This window comes from Epinephelus moara, chromosome 16 (assembly GCF_006386435.1).
Source record: "Epinephelus moara isolate mb chromosome 16, YSFRI_EMoa_1.0, whole genome shotgun sequence".
In the NCBI taxonomy this organism is placed as follows: domain Eukaryota; kingdom Metazoa; phylum Chordata; class Actinopteri; order Perciformes; family Serranidae; genus Epinephelus; species Epinephelus moara.
Genome location: NC_065521.1, coordinates 813168 through 830135, shown reverse-complemented (window position 1 = coordinate 830135; position 16968 = coordinate 813168). Strand labels below are relative to the sequence as shown.

General features: G+C 43.0%; 1 protein-coding gene and 1 long non-coding RNA gene across 3 annotated transcripts; one reads left to right on the top strand and one right to left on the bottom strand.

The window, feature by feature from the left end:
- The first annotated feature begins 2565 nt into the window (after positions 1 to 2565).
- On the top strand, positions 2566 to 15448 carry LOC126403349 (uncharacterized). The gene is made up of 4 exons (XR_007571309.1): positions 2566 to 3029; positions 3465 to 3541; positions 10245 to 10317; positions 15378 to 15448. It is a non-coding gene; the product is annotated as an uncharacterized LOC126403349 (long non-coding RNA).
- gbx2 (gastrulation brain homeobox 2) lies at positions 3955 to 8323 on the bottom strand. Of its 2 annotated transcripts, none has more exons than XM_050065950.1 (2): positions 7222 to 8310; positions 3955 to 6095 (listed from the first exon to the last, which is right to left on the bottom strand). In XM_050065950.1, the coding sequence occupies exons 1-2, from the start codon at positions 7742 to 7744 to the stop codon at positions 5536 to 5538; spliced, it is 1083 nt and encodes a 360-aa protein (XP_049921907.1). In that variant the 5' UTR covers positions 7745 to 8310; the 3' UTR covers positions 3955 to 5535. The 2 variants fall into 2 exon arrangements, with proteins under 2 accessions (XP_049921907.1, XP_049921908.1); XM_050065951.1 differs by having other exon boundaries at positions 5614 to 6095; positions 7136 to 8323.
- Positions 15449 to 16968: the final 1520 nt, after the last annotated feature.

Here is a 16968-nt window from a genome sequence, read left to right as displayed (position 1 = left end):
TTAGAAAGTTAATTTAGTGGTCCGATCAGTTAACGTTGTTGGCTAAACGTAACCACGTACATCTGTTGACTAAACGTAACCACGTACATTTGTTGGCTAAACATGACTAAACGTAACCACGTACATTTGTTGGCTAAACATAACCAACTGCGTTTGTTGGCGAAACGTAACCACGTACATTTGTTGACTAAACGTAACCACATACATTTGTTGACTAAACGTAACCACGTACATTTGTTGGCTAAACATAACCAACTGCGTTTGTTGGCGAAACGTAACCACGTACATTTGTTGACTAAACGTAACCACATACATTTGTTGACTAAACGTAACCACGTACATTTGTTGGCTAAACATAACCAACTGCGTTTGTTGGCGAAACGTAACCACGTACGTTTATTGACTAAACGTAACCACATACATTTGTTGACTAAACGTAACCACGTACATTTGTTGGCTAAACATAACCAACTGCGTTTGTTGGCGAAACGTAACCACGTACGTTTATTGGCTAAACGTACCCACCTGCATGTTTGGGCTAAACATAATCACATGCGTCTGTTGGCTAAACGTAACCACGTACATTTGTTGACTAAACGTAACCACGTACATTTGTTGGCTAAACGTAACCACGTACATTTGTTGACTAAACGTAACCACGTACATTTGTTGGCTAAACGTAACCACGTACACTTGTTGGCTAAACGTAACCACGTACACTTGTTGGCTAAACGTAACCACGTACACTTGTTGGCTAAATGTAACCAACTGCGTTTGTTGGCTAAACATAATCACATGCGTCTGTTGGCTAAACGTAACCACGTACATTTGTTGGCTAAACGTAACCACGTACATTTGTTGACTAAACGTAACCACGTACACTTGTTGGCTAAACGTAACCACGTACACTTGTTGGCTAAACGTAACCACGTACACTTGTTGGCTAAACGTAACCACGTACACTTGTTGGCTAAACGTAACCACGTACACTTGTTGGCTAAACGTAACCAAGTACACTTGTTGGCTAAACGTAACCACGTACACTTGTTGGCTAAATGTAACCAACTGCGTTTGTTGGCTAAACATAATCACATGCGTCTGTTGGCTAAACGTAACCACGTACATTTGTTGGCTAAACGTAACCACGTACATTTGTTGACTAAACGTAACCACGTACACTTGTTGGCTAAACGTAACCACGTACATTTGTTGACTAAACGTAACCATGTGCCTTTGTTGGCTAAACACAACAACAGTGGGAACTTGTGGGCAGCGCTCATGTGTTTTTATAAACAGACATAAACAAGCGAACTAATGGTCCCAGCAGCAGAAGATCAATCAATTTTACAGTGAAGGTAGTTTTATGGCGTCACAAGTGAAGTGTGTGTGTGTGCGTTGACGGAGCTTTCGACATGATCTTTATCAGCAGATGGAGTTTGCTTTGTTGTCATGGAGATGGGTATCGTGTGACAGAGCAACTCAAAGGTCCACTTACTGTTTTGTTTTGTTTTCATGGAGCTTTGAAGACAAAACAGAAAGTATTTTTCTTTTTATCTAAAATTAGTGGTTTTAATTTGAGTTTTGAACAAGAGAATTTTCTGTCGCCTTGTTTTTGATTTTGGAAGATTTTTTTTTTAAGTATTCTGTGACAGGAAATATGAAAGATGTCGGCTTTTTGCTTCTCAGACCGCAGAGTTAACCACCACAGAAGAAGACAGCATGGTCGTGGCTCCATCAGGATTAATCAGCAGGAGTTCATCTGAAGCCCGAACATGGTGCTGTTAATTTAGGGAGGAGGGAGGCAGCGAGGAGCCGAGGAGCTGAGGCTGAGACTGATCCCCCCGGGTCTCATTTATCAGCTGAGTGCGACGGCCCGGGTTGATTACAATTTGCAAAAAAATTCATCAGAGTCCCGCCCTCCTGTCTGCGTTCACATCGCAGGTTAAAGTCCACACGATTCAGATTTCTGTCTCGTAACGTGCGACTCAAGTCTGGTTCCTACTGGCCGAAATTATCACATTTAATCTGTTCATCTGTGACGTGACGTCGGCCTGAACGGCAGCATCGGATCAGAGACAACGTCCCTGCATTTCTTACATCGCTGAGAGACGGAGCCTTATGTAGCCTCAATGTTTGACAAAATTCAGTCAGCGGCGACGTAGAAACAAAAAAAACCATTTTTTTCTGAAATATTTTTTGTTCGTGAATAAATTTATAATCTTCTAAAAATTCTGTGGACGTTAAAAACGGTGACAATCGAAACAGAGGTCCAGATATTCAGATTTTTGTTCCCCAGTGTGAGCCACACACCAACAGCACTGGATCCTACGTTTCCCATGATGCACCTGGACGATGTCACCAGGGTTATTTGCTCCTCAGGAGTCACAGAATAAAAACTTTATTCACTCATTTTTTATGTAAATACTGCAAATACTCGTTACCGATTGATTTTCAAGTTATTTGATTGATTGTTTAGTCACAAAAATGTCACACGAGTTTTTGTTTTGTGACACAAACGTCCCAAAATCCATAGATATTTACTTTAAAACCATAAAACATATTTTTTAAAAGGTATTTTTGCCTCTTAAATGATAATTGTATTATTTATTGTTTTTATTATTTATTTGTTGTTATACAGATTATTTATTATTTGGATTTTTAATTGATTTATTTCAGCCTGACAAATTATTTAAGAAAAAGGAAGTTAAAGTTGATTTTTTTTTTTTTTTTTTTTTTACAGTTTCCGCCCAACTCAGGCATGTCGTCACCGCGCAGGTGCGTGGACGTTCGAATTCAAATCCACTTCCGGTGCCGGACCAAACAAACGGAACCACCGTTGCTTTTGTATTTTCGTCTGTTTTTATCGCTACTAAAGCGAAACGAATCGACTTTCTGCCGTCAAACTGCTTTATTGTTGAGTGTTGAAGCGGCACGCGCGTGTTTGACGTCATTTTAGCGACTTAAAGAGCGGAATTTTGACGGAAAGTGATCACAGTCTGTCGGCCATTTTAACTTCTGCTGGACTCCAGGTGTGTTTTAAAGTTGATTTAAAGATGTTTGTAATTTAATGAAAGTTTTGTGAGTTAATTTAATAACTCCAATTAGTTTAGGCCTATTTCCGGTAAAACGTCACTTTAATTATATTTATCTATTATTTTATATTTATAATTACTTTCATTTATATTTATAGTATTGTTATTAATTTACACTTGTATTTATGTCGTAAACTTGAACCATTTAGACTTAATTGAATTTTTTTACTTTATAATTAAAAACAGTGCATAATAATAATTTAATCATTATTTAAACTTAGTTTATTTCCAGTTAAACTTCAATTGTATTTTTTTCTACTTTTGCTTCATGATTGAAAACAGTGGATAATTACAATAATAATAATAATAATAATAATAATAATAATTATAATAATTATAATCCCTCATTAATGCTGATAATTATCTGCCCAGGATTTTACTTTGTTGACCGGAAGGAGCCGTATGTCACCTGTCCACACCTGGGTACAGCCACAAGACGGACAGCCAAGGTATTTATTTAATTCGCAATGATTCATATTAATTGAACGGCATTTTCAGGTTGTTTGTGGAACAATATGTGACACGTTTGTTTCTCTAAACATGAGTAAATATTCTTTAATTTTTATTTTTAGGTTTAATTATTTTTTTTCAAACCAAATTCGGATCCTTTTCAAAATGTTGTTTGGCTCTGACGTCAGAGCGCGCGCCCGGCCTGCCACAGACCTTCATGTTGTTGTTTATTATTTATTATGCAGCGGCGTGCGCGCGCATTTTGGCATCCATCCCCCTGTGACCCCGCTGTCACAACAACAAGGCGGAAATGAGAGTGACCTTTGACCTTAAAGCCTTAAATCTGCTCTGAGCTCAGCTCATTAATGATTTTCTGTTTCCCAAAAAAATATGAAATAATAATTAAAATAATAATTTTAAAGCTTCATCAGTGTGAAAACAGAACAAATGTTCAGTTGGTGTTTTATTTTCCTTCATTTCTTAAATCAGATTCAAAGGTTTGTGGCCTTGGATTCACCGGGCCTTCAAAATAAAACCAAATAAATCTCTCGTTTTTTAAACAGTACATCCTGTCATGACTCATGTTAATCACATGTGTGTGTTCGTGTGTTTTATTAAATACAATTCAGACTGAAACTCAAACCTCTGAGCTGGACGGTGGTGAAAATGTTTTAAAAACGGAGACACGTTCACATCTGCTCATCTTTTAATTCACACTTGTTTATCTTCTTCTTTTTAGTTTCAGGGAATGTTAGTTACTGTTGCACAGTTTCATATAAATAAATTAGCAGCGTCACTTTGTCCCAGGAAATTAGAATAAAATAAAAAGAAGATGAAGTGAAGCGTTTGATCCACAGAGTTTGGAAGTCTTCAGTAGCACACACAAAATGTTGGAACTCAAAACAACGCGCTGCACATGATGTCCTCAGTTTGGTCCCGCGTGTGTATTTACATGTGAGAGGGGAGGAGTTGGGCAACGTGTTGCCGGAGCAACATGTCACTTTGTCTCTTCATCCTCCTCCTCCTCCTCCTCCTCCTCAGCGGCGCGTCTTTACGCACAGTTTTTTGGTGTCCCTCCAAAAAAGATTTTAACACTGCAGAGAAATGTCCCCGCGTGACGTGTCACTGAGTCTCGTGTTGATTATTGTTGTGTTTAATTTCCTGTAAACAACAAAAAGATTCATCAAATTAAATTAAAACCATCGAACAAACAAATCTTTTTATATTTCGAGGCTTCTTGACGCCAAACTTCTTTTTTCTTTTCTTTTTTTCTGCGATAAAACCAAAGTCCGTTAAGAAAAAGCGGAAATCCAAAACCTCGCGCCGCAGCTTCCCCGAAATGAATGTCTCAGAGTCAGAACGGTGCTGAAAATATTTGCTAATGTGGCCTCCAAAAAACGTCAAACTTAAACAAGCAATTCGCTTTTTTTTGTTTGGGGATTTTGTGACATGTTTGTACTTTCTTCCTGAAAAAAGCGAGCTTCCTTCAGGCGTGGGGAATCCTTAAATCAGTGATCAGTGTAATGGGATTCGGCAAATTGTTTTTCATCTTTAAATCAAATGAAACCAGATTTTAACACAGGATAAATGCACTGTAATAACACCAGGATTCATTACTGTTGTAATTCAGTTTAAATAAAATCGGATTCCTTGAAAAATAGCGAGAAACGCTTTAAATTAAATTATTTCTTAATTCAAGCCTCGTTTTCTGTTTTTAATAATTCATCGTGAAGGTTTCAACCTGTGTTGGAAATTATGTTAATATTTGTTCTGTTTGTTTTATTTGGTTAAACTGTGTTTTAGCTGCTTTATGCAAAATATGTGATTTCTGACGGGAGATGGTTTAAAGCACAGATCGTGGAGCTGGTGCACCGCAGGGATTTAGCAGCGTCACACTTAATTTAATTTAAATTTGCGGTGTTAAAAAAAGAGGAAATAAAAAGCATCAACACGGCACTCAGTCACTTGTCACGCGCTCAGGTGGTTTCTTCTTCTACGGTCTGGCCTGCTCCATCTGCTGGTGCTGACTCCTTATTGCGAAGCGGCTCACGTGCACCGGGATGGGGACGACTATTTTGGGGTTCCGGGACGGCTCCCCGGACTTGTTGTTGACGTTCCCGGCTTTGACCCGTTTCCACTTGGCGCGCCGGTTCTGGAACCAGATCTTCACCTGCACCTCGCTCAGTTTGAGCGCATGCGCGATCTGGGAGCGCTCGGTCAACGACAGGTACTTCTTGCAGTGGAACTCCTTCTCCAGCTCCAGCAGCTGCTCGCTGGTGAACGCCGTCCGCCGCCGCCGGTTCTTACCGCCGCCGCCTCCACCGGAGCCTCCGCCGCCGCCGCTGCTGCCAGACCCGCCGCCGCCGCCGCCGTGCATGTGCGGGCCGTCATCCAGCCCTCCTCCACCTCCTCCTCCGCCGTCCCCGTCCTCCTTGTGACACATGGAGGTGAGGTTGTCATCAGAGCTGTAGTCCAAGTCACTGTCCATGGAGAAGCTCTCATCCTTCCGGCCGCACTCGTCCTCTTTGGAGTCGTCTTTACTGTGTGCTCTGACTGCGAGGCAGAGGAGAGGACAAAACTTTATTGGCACAAAATAAAATCACAAAGTTTCCGCTTTGATTAAAAGTTTAAAAAGAAAATAACCAGAAACTTTTATTCATGTTTTCCCGCTTTGCTTTTAAACTGTCTTTAAATGTCTCCTTAAAATCAGATTTACGGCCACGAGAATGCTCCACAGGAAGCAGAGACAACATCCCATAATACACCTCATCATGTAGTTAACTAAGAGAATTAAATCAACTTGAAATATAAAAATTAAAATGATTAAATAATGGGGATACAGAGTTTAAGCTGTGGGAGTAAAGGGGGGGGTGTCTCGTGTCAATATCCATCATCACATCAGTGTTTGGGTCAGAGCAGAAAGCACGCGCTCTGCAGGGATTTTTTTTTCTCCATAGTTTTCACGCGTAATTACGCACGGAGCGTTTCCTCCAGCGCGGCCCGCTGCTGCCGCTCCCGTTTGTCCCCGCGTGAGCCGAACAGCGTCAGATCCAATCGCACATAATATTCATTGATCTCTGTTTTCCATCAGGAGCAAATACAAACGCGTCAGACTGCGGAAATTAACGCGACAACACGTGGGGTTGATTTTGGAGATTTGTCGCTCTGCTTGTCACCAAACGTTCGTTCAAAATATGAAAGAAAATATTAGAGATTAAATTCAAAGAATCTGAAACACAAGAAGCAAATTCACCAGTTTATGTGCTGAAATGTTGAATTACTGAAGTGGAGGCCTCGGAGGAAAGAATTATTTGTGATTATTGATCCTGATAAATTCAGTTTAGAGCGAAACATCTATTTGTTTCTGCTCGAGTTAGAGTCACAAACACATAATTAATCTAACTTTATTTTAAGCATCAAAGCTGCCAGTAAAAGTCTTGATTTAAAGTTTATTTCCTCTTGATTTTAGCGTCATTTAAACACGTTTATTTTGCGCCATGTGATGACATAAAGATATTTAAAGTCTGATGTTTGAAATAAAGAGCTGAGGAGAAACAAGTCAAATAAATACCGTGTTTTTAAAAAATACATACATATTTTCGGAGTTGATAAAAGTGCAGGTTTTGACCCGGGCTCTGAGACCTGTCTCGGCTGAACCCACCCGCGCACGCCCGCCTACCTGTGGACGTCTGCACCGCCGTGTCCGCGTCGTGGAAAGCCTGCAGCGCCGCGGACTCCTTCCCCTGCAGGAAGCTCTTGCCGTCCTCCGCGTCCAGCCGCAGCTCCTGCGTCTTGTCGAAGACCGCGTGCAGCGCCTGCGAGCCGAACTTCCTGGCCGCCTCCTGGTGCTGCTGGGACGGGGAGAAGCCGCCGGGCAGCGACGCCATGAGCGTGGAGGTGAGCGCCATGCCCTGCGTCAGGCCCTGCGCCAGGCTGGAGCAGAAGCCGCCCTGCAGGCTCGGGATCTGCGGGTGCGGGTGGTGGCCGGCGGGCAGAGCCTGCTGCAGGGCCGGGGGCGGCGGCGGCGGAGGCGGCTGGAGCACCACCGACCGGTACGGCATGAACATCGGGTAGCCGGTGTAGACGAAGTGTCCCGGGCTGGGCTGCGGGGGCCCCCCGATCAGAGAGTCAATGCTGAAGGCGGTGGTGCTTCCGAGTGGCCGCTGCATCACCATGAAGGACGGGCTGAACGCTGCGCTCATATGAACGACCGCTGCAGCTCGGAGGAGACCGGAGAAGGAGCGCTGTGGGCGGCTGCGCAGGGACGGCAGACCCCCGGTGGAGCCGCGGCTGTCACCGCCTCTGTGAGGGAACCGGAGTTTAGAGCCGCGGTAATCCGATTGAACCAAACCATTCCATCGGTGCAGCGGAGGGAAGGAAGTCACGGAGAGGAAAATAAAAAACAAAAAGCTGAACACGTCTTCTTCCTCCTCCTAGTTTCCCCACAAAACATCGGACCATGAACGCCTCACAGCTCCGCCGCGCGTCTCCACTGACGCACCGAGAGGCTCCACTTCAACTTGACCGGACACCGACAGCACAGCACCGGACACTTCTCCTTCACTCACCCGCTGAGACACACCGTGTGTGAGTGAGTGTGTGTGAGTGTGTGTCTCTGTGCGGGTGGGTGTCAGCTGTTTGTGTGTGTGTAGATATGTGTGTGTTTCCTGCCCCGCGCGCGTCCAGAGATGTTTTGGATTTAAATTGCGCTCCCCTCTGTTTAATTGCGCTGCCTTCTCCGCGCCAGCTCCGCCCCCTCTCCGCGCTCTGGCCTCTGATTGGCCGGCCCGGGATGTGACAGCTCGCCTCTTGGGCCCCTGGATGAATGCCAATTACACAAATTGGGACCACAGGCCATTTTAAGAATGTGAAAACACATCATCGTAAATAATAAGCTGTATATCTTCAGTAAATAATCACTCCATGAACCCGCCTCAGTGTGTGTGTGTGTGTGTGTGTGTGTGTGTGTGTGTGTGTGTGTGTGTGTGTGTGTGTATCATAATATCCTCCATGTTCAATGACAAAAGACAAACTTCTGTCTAAAACCAGCGATTCTACAAACACTAACATACAGGCTTTTATTGTGAAAATCCTCCTTGAACTTCTCAAATCAAGTCTCTATATTTTATAAGATAAAAACAAGCAAGATAAACGACGTTTCGAGGAGTTATGTTCATACTGATGGATTCAGCAGAGCCGTAAGCAAATAACTTGGTGGTGTTTGGCTCCAGGAGCTCACCTGTACCACCAGAGTTTATTCTCCATAACTACAATCGTCTTTGAACATGATAACCACACCATTGTCACTAAATGATTTGGTTAAAACAAACACAGATGGCTGAGCAGAATCAAAGTGTCCCTCAGTTAATTTATTAATTTAAAGGTGCCTTTCCTTTGTGGAGTTTTTGACCCCTTGTAGTGTGCAACTTATTCTCAAATACCTGTTCGTATGATATTCCTAAATCATGTCTGGAGATGTCCCGAGGCGTCCCGTAACAAATACAGAGTTTTATTGCCATAAACACGCCTAGAAATGTCTCCATGTGCCGTTTTATCACCAAAATCACAACCGTAGATGTCCCAACGTGCCAATAAAAATATCAGGTTTTGTTGCCACGTACATGTTTGAGATGTTCTGATGTGCCGTTGAAAAATACCTGGTTTCGTTAAAATGGAAATGGCTGGAAATGTGTTTTTGAGAAGTACCCAGATTTGTCGCCACCAACACGCCTGAAAATATTGAGGTTGTGTAGCCAAATACACGCACGTAAAAGTCCTGGCATGCCATTAAAAAATATCGGTTTAGTTGCCATGAACAGGGCTGGAAATGCCCCAACGTCTTGTTAAACATACCTGGTTATGTTGCCACAAAAACATGGAAATTGTCCAACATCTTATTACACCTGGACCTGTCACTATAAACATGTCTAGAAATTTCTTGATGTGCCGTTACAAAATATCAGGTTTTGTTGCCACATATGTACCTGGAAATGTCCCAATGTGCTGTTAGAACATACCAGGTTTTTGTACCACACAGGACTGTAAATTCCCTGATGTACCATTAAAAACACCTGGTTTGTAGCTACGACAGCCTGTAAATGTCCCAACGTGCCGATTAAACATGCCAGGTTTTGTTACCACATACATGCCTGTAAATCTCTCGACATGATGTTAAAAAATACCGGATATTGTTGCCATGAACACGGCTGGAAATGACCTGATGTCTTGTTAAACATACCTGGGTTTGTTGCCAAAAAAAAACCCATGGAATTTTCTCAACATCTCATAATTGTACCTGTTTTTGTCAGCACAAACGTGCCTGGAAACATCCTCACGTGGCGTTAAAAAATACCTGGTTTCGTTGCCACATGCACACCTGGAAATGTCCTGACGTGTCGTTAAAAAATACCTGGTTTTGACCACTAGAAGTGTGCAACGTATTCTCATACAGTGGTTCATATGATATCCTACGAATTAGTGGCCCCTGAGTGACGTTACATCTTTAATGTAAAATTACAAAATTAAAGTAAAGATATGGAGGTTACATTTAGGAAAAGAAATAGTCTTCCTTACTTTCGTCAGCACATTGGTTACATGATTGCAGCCTTCCAAATCACGTGGGCTATCAACACATTTTCATCCCAAGTCGTCACATATCGCCGCTTTGTCAGTAAACTTTAACTTCTACATTTTACGCTCTAGGTATCCTGCTATGTCTGCTGCTGATGTTCCAGGATGTCGCAACCAACGCTGGGATGTCAACAAAAGCACATGGGTAGGTTTAAAAAAAAAAGAAAAAAAGATCTACATTCATACAGGAAGTGAACACCAAGCTCCTGGGTGAAAGTCCAGATGATTTATCAGTTCCTCCTGGTTTAATCAGGCTGGTCTTAACGTCCCACCAAACTCCAAGAAAAGACCATGTTCAGGCATAAAATACCAGGTTTTGTCACCACAACAGAGATAGAAATGTCCCGACATGTCGTTAAAAAAAATCCAGTTTTGTTACTACAAACACAGCCAGAAATGTCTCAGCCTGTTCTTAATTAATACCCGGTTGTTGCTATAAACACACTAGAAATGCCCCAACATGTCCTTAGAAAATACCCCGTTGGATTGATAAAACATGGCTAGAAATGTCCTGACGTGCCGTCAAAAATTCCTAGTTGAGTCACCATATACTTGTCCCGATGTTTCCTGTAAAAATACCAGGTTTGTCGCAACAAACATGCCTTGAAATGTCCTGACATGAGGTTAAAAATACCAAGTCTTGCTGCTACAAACATGGCTAGAAATGCCTCAGTCTGTTGTTAATAAATACCCGGTTTCATTGCTATGAACACGTCTTTAGAAAATACCTGGTCCCAACGTGTGGTTGAAAAATACTCAGTTTTTGTCGCCACAAATGTCTGGAAATGTCCTGATGGGAGGTTGAAAATACCCGGATTGGTTGCTACAATCATGGCTAGAAATGCCTGAGTCTGTTGTTAATAAATACCTGGTTTTGTTGAGAGAAACACACTAGAACGCCCCAACATGTCGTGTTTTGTTGCCATAAACACGCCAAGGAATGTCTCTACGTGCAGTTGAAAAATACCCGGTTTTGTTGCCAAAATCACACCTGTAAATGTTCAAACATGCTGTTAGAACAAACCAGGTTTTGTTACCACACACGACTGTAAATTCCCTGACGTACCATTAAAAACACCTGGTTTGTAGCCACAAATGCGCCTGTAAATGTCCCAACATGCCGATTAAAAACTACCAGGTTTTGTCACCAGAATCATGCCTGTGAATTCCCTGATGAGCCTTTAAAAAAAGGACAGGTTTTGTTACCACATACATGGCAGAAAATATCCTGACATGCTGCTAAAACCACCTGGAAATGTCCCAACATATGGTTAAAAAGTACCGGGTTTGCTTGCTTTAAACATGGCTAGAAATGTCCTGAGCTCTCGTTAAAAAATATCTGGTTGTGTTGCTTGGTGGTGTGGAACAGCGGCCTGCTGCTGTCTGCTGCTCGGCAGTCGTGTAATCTAAGCTGTCACTTTAAAAGTGTTGACACGTGTGAAACGTACAAATGTTATGATTTTCATGGTTTACAGAAACACACATTTTCCTCCCGCCGCCTGGGATTCTTTCACCAACCATCAGTCTTTCCCTGCAGCCGACCCACCGCCTCTCCTCCACCGCTCATGTTTCCGTGACTCATGATGAGGTTTGAAGTCGCCGGCATTTGCGGGCGATTATCCTGCGATTCATCTCCTCCGAAACTGCACGGCAGAGCTCTAAATCACAATATTTGCTCCTGCGCCAGCATCAAACTCCATTTTAATGAATCCTGTAATGGCTTCCTCATCAATTAATACAAACCTCGTCGATGCCACCGGCGCTGCTGCTGCCGCATCCCAACACATCATCATATGTAGCCAGAGCAGACGCAGCTGACCTCTGACCCTGAGTGGATCTCCCAGTGGACCACCTCCCCTCCTGGGCTGAGTCAAGGGCACGCATGGATACCCCCCTCCAACCCTTCCTCCTCCCTCCTCCTCCTCCTCCTCCTCAGGGTCACTGGGACACGATCTCATTAAAGGCGGCCTGATCTGCAACTGCAATGCAGACATTAAATAGCAGTATTTTTCAATTAGGGCTGACAAATTCAATCAAAATTCCATAGATTAGGATGAAATGAGGCATGGGTCATTTACAAGGGAATTTAATTGCACGGCCATTAGACAAATAGTACAGCAGTCTCTGTCTCATTATCAATCATGCGGGGGCATCAATAGTAAAAGGTTGTAAGGCAGGGGAGGGGTGCACAAGTGTAAGTGTCCACGCACGCTCCCCGTGCACATCACAGCGCTGCCACCACCGCAGAGCAGCTAATAAATATCCTCTTTTGTACTTATAAATTATCCAGTTTAATTAACAACATGGATTATGATTGGACTATGATTTAATTAAACCTTTCCTGCATGCAAGCCGAGCGCTGCGATCATCCATAATGGGCTGGGGGAAAGGCGAGGGAGGAGGGTGGAGGGGGGTGAAGGTGGTGGTGGTGTGAGGTGTAGTTGGAGTGTTACACTAAATGAAGCTTCCTCTAATAGTTGCTGCTTACCTGGTAGGATCATCAGTCGCTGCAACAAGAGGCGATAATAGGCCTCTGAATGGCCGAGGAGCGTTTACGGAAATAAAACAGGGACGCAGTTTGATGTAGAAAAAGAAAAAAACACCACACTCAGCCTCACCCCCACCTCTACCCCCCACCACCACCTCCCTGTGCATTTAAATCTAAAGCTAAATGGCACAATCTCCAAGAGTTTGTAAAGTGGAGGGGATGTGGCGGGAAAAGCAATTACGGAAGCGCCGGCTGCAGCCGAAAAGCGGGGGGGGGGACAGATGCACGGAGGGGTGGAGGGTGATGGGGTGGTGGTGGAGGGGACGTCGCCCCGAGCGTCAAATGCCGCTCGACACAATTCAGTCAGAGCAGAGCAGCGTGGCGGTATCAACCTTTTCATCAGCCTCTAAATGCCAGGCCGAATATACTCACACGCACAATTTTAAAAACACACAGTGCTGTCAGGCTGTCTGAACGCACAGAGGCCTGCGAGAAAAGCCCTCATGAGTATTTTACAGGAGTTTAAATGTCTTGAAAAGCAATTTGACTCTTGTGGGAGAATCTGTGAAGAAGGACTGGAGGCTGCGCTGCGTCCTGTTCCACGCTCAAAACTTGAAGTCATGAGCGCCAGTAGTGAGTCTGTGACGTCTGAGTTAGTGCACCGTGTTGCAGACAAAAAAGCAGCAACACAACGGTTACATTCAGACACTTGGTTTCATGCCTTTCTCACTGAAAGCTGCACCAGCTGCTCTCAGGAGAATATTAACAAAGGTCAAAGTCTCGTGGCACTTAACGCCTGCTGTACACTAAGACTTTTAAAGACTAAAATCTGACATCCTACAACATCTAAAGGCAAAGTCAGTTTTCAGCCAGGACACTATAACTAGATTCCTTTTAAGGTTATTACCCATCCTGCTCCTGGTGGAAAATATTACACCAAACTCAACTTAAGAAGCATAAACACGGCTAGAAATGTCCTGATGTGTTGTTAAAAATAACCAGTTTGTCACCACCAACGCACCCTGGAAATGCCCTGACGTGTCATTAAAAATACCTGGTTTCATTGCCACAAACGTATCTCGATATGTGCTGATGTGTCGATGTATTTCATTCCTGCAAACACGGCTAGAAATGTCCTGAGATGTTGAAAAATACCTAATTTTGATGCTACAAAGAGCTGGAAATGTCCTAATGTCTCATTAGATAATACCCACTGTTGTTGCCACAAATGTCTCGAAATGTGCCAACATGTCAGAAAATTCCTGGTTTTGTCGGCACAAATGCCAAAAAATACCATTTTGCTGCTACAAATAAAGCTTGAAATGCGCTAACATGTCTTTAAAATACAGCTGGTTTAGCTGCTACAGATACGACTCAAAATGTCCACGAGTGTGGTCACAAAAAAGTTTTTGTTTTACCATAAACATGTTAGAAATGCTTTGATGTGTTGTTAAAAAATACCTGGTTTTGTTACTACAAACATGGCTAGAAATGTTGCAATGTGTCGAGACGAGACAGTAATAAAAGTCCCAGTGTCCTCAAACGAGACGAAAGTCCCAACGTCCTCAAACAAGACAAAAGTCCCAACATCCTCAAACAAGATGATAATGAAGTTCCAATGTCCTCAAACAAGACGAAAGTCTCAGTGTCCTCAAACAAGAAGATAATAAAGTCCCAATGTCCTCAAACAAGACGAAAATCCCAATGTCCTCAAACTAGACGATAATGGAGTCCCAATGTCCTCAAAGAAGACGAAAGTCCCAATGTCCTCAAACAAGACGAAAGTCCCAGTGTCTTCAAACAAGACAAAAGTCCCATTGTCCTCAAACTAGACGATAATGAAGTCCCAATGTCCTCAAACAAGACGAAAGTCCCAATGTCCTCAAACAAGACGAAAGTCCCAATGTCCTCAAACAAGACGATAATGAAGTCCCAATGTCCTCAAACTAGACAATAATGAAATCCCAATGTCCTCAAACAAGACAAAAGTCCCAATGTCCTCAAACAAGACAGAAGTCCCAATGTCCTCAAACTAGACAATAATGAAATCCCAATGTCCTCAAACGAGATGATAATGAAGTCCCAATGTCCTCAAACCAGACGATAATGAAGTCCCAATATCCTCAAACCAGACGATAATGAAGTCCCAATGTCCTCAAACAAGACGAAAGTCCCAGTGTCCTCAAACAAGACGAAAGTCCCAATGTCCTCAGACTAGACGATAATGAAGTCCCAGTGTCCTCAAACAAGACGAAAGTCCCAATGTCCTCAGACTAGACGATAATGAAGTCACAGTGTCCTCAAACAAGACGAAAGTCCCAATGTCCTCAAACAAGACCATAATGAAGTCCCAATGTCCTCAAACAAGACAAAAGTCCCAATGTCCTCAAACAAGACGATAATGAAGTCCCAATGTCCTCAAAGGAGATGGCACAAAAAAGTGTCCAGGAACAAGGCTAACAGATCTAAATTGAGCATGATGAAGTAAAAGGTGCAGCAAACCCAAAACGTAGTGTCCACATATGAGGACAAATGAGTGTCTTATGATGTTACTGATATTTTGCGTTCAGAAATTCAACCAGAACATTATTGCGTCTTCTCAAACTGTATTTTAACAGTGACGGGACTTGATGTCTTCCCAGCAGCCAGTCTGATAGATTTATTCTAACGTAAAGAAGAATATTAGTGCTGAATAATATTGTTGTTGTCTTTTGCAGGGCTTTGACGAGTCCTCTGACAACTCTGGATCACAACGTTTGGTGAGTAAAATATCAATTTTTTTACTCCATAAAACCATCTTTAAAGACACAGCTGAACTCCTGAGCAGCAGAGACGCAGCAGCAGCAGCTTTTGTCCCAAATCTCAGATCAATTAACATCCAGAGCCCCGATTGGATTTTTGATTATCAGACCTGAAAGGGACTCGATTGATTGGCCGCTGAGGTCGCCCCGGCCCTGACGATGGCTGATCCAATGAGGGAGGATGGGAATTGAGTTTCCTAAGTATCTCCTGGCAGCGGAGCAGAGTTTGTATCGATCGTTACACTGCACAAAACCTCTGTTTAATCTTTGTATCGAGCCCCGACGTCTGATTTTCCTCAAGTCAAGTGGAAAAATCTACAGTCATAATTTTTTTGGACTCAAAAAGCAACATGTGTCAGGCTTGATTTAAGCAGCAGTTTTTAGCAGGGCAGCTTCTCCCGGTTCTTTCAGATCATCTGTTCTCAGGCGGATCGATGGACCTGAGGCATTTTTAACACATACATCGTGGTGCTGTTGGATTTGCAGATGAGCGCTGATTGTTTCTGGTGGTCGATTTTTTTCCAGACAATTCTTCCTCTCTTTCTTCACCATCAACACGCTCCTTTACCCATGATGCTCTCTGAGACTCTCATTCTCGTCACCCTATTTTTTTTCCTCAGAAGCTGTGAAGTACATTTTTATAAGTGTGTATCACTGTGTGTTTGGCAGTACAGCAGATTTTTAGGAAATAACTGACTAACTTGCATATCCCAAATAGACCCTTTTACTGCTAGTAAACAGTATGATGTTTATTTGTGGGCGGGGCTTAGCTGGAGACAAAACAGTCCTCCATGGACATTAGCTAGCGCTAGCTAACAAGTTTAACAACAAGAGAGTTTGTGAAGACGCTCTGTGTTGATGGTGGTGGTATACTGGGACAGTTTGTGAGGACGCTCTGTGTTGATGGTGGTGGTATACTGGGACCCTCAGTGTCCTCTCAGCCTGTATAACCTGTAGTTGGACTGACACATTCCAATAAGGTGTGTGAAGCCACATTCTTTGTGATGCACTTGTTTTATTTGTATTTTTATGATCGAACACTTCGGCACATCTCGTCCTTTAAAAATCAAATGTCCCCAAAGTGTCTGAGAATTTCACGCTTGTTAAAGTCAAACCTGTAAAGCCAGTGTTTTATTGGTCGCAGGATAAAACACAGACAACATGAGGAGAGTCGGCATTAATTTAAAAATCCTCCGAACCCACAGTGTGAGTGAGATTCTTTTAATCATCACGTTTACTCTCATCAAATTAAATTTATTGTTCCTGAACGACAAAGACAGGACAGGAAGTGTCCCCAAAATAAAAGCCTGAGTTAATGTTCAGTCTCTTGATGTAATCAGATTAACCCACAGCGCCCCCTGTGGGCTAATTAAAGTACAGCAACTGAGGTGTCAAAACAAATATGCTAAGCGCTGAACAATATCGTCACTATAACTGTCACCTATTAAAATTAAAGTATATTTCTGCTCTTTAATGAAACCTGCAAAGATTCAGTGCTCTCCAAGAA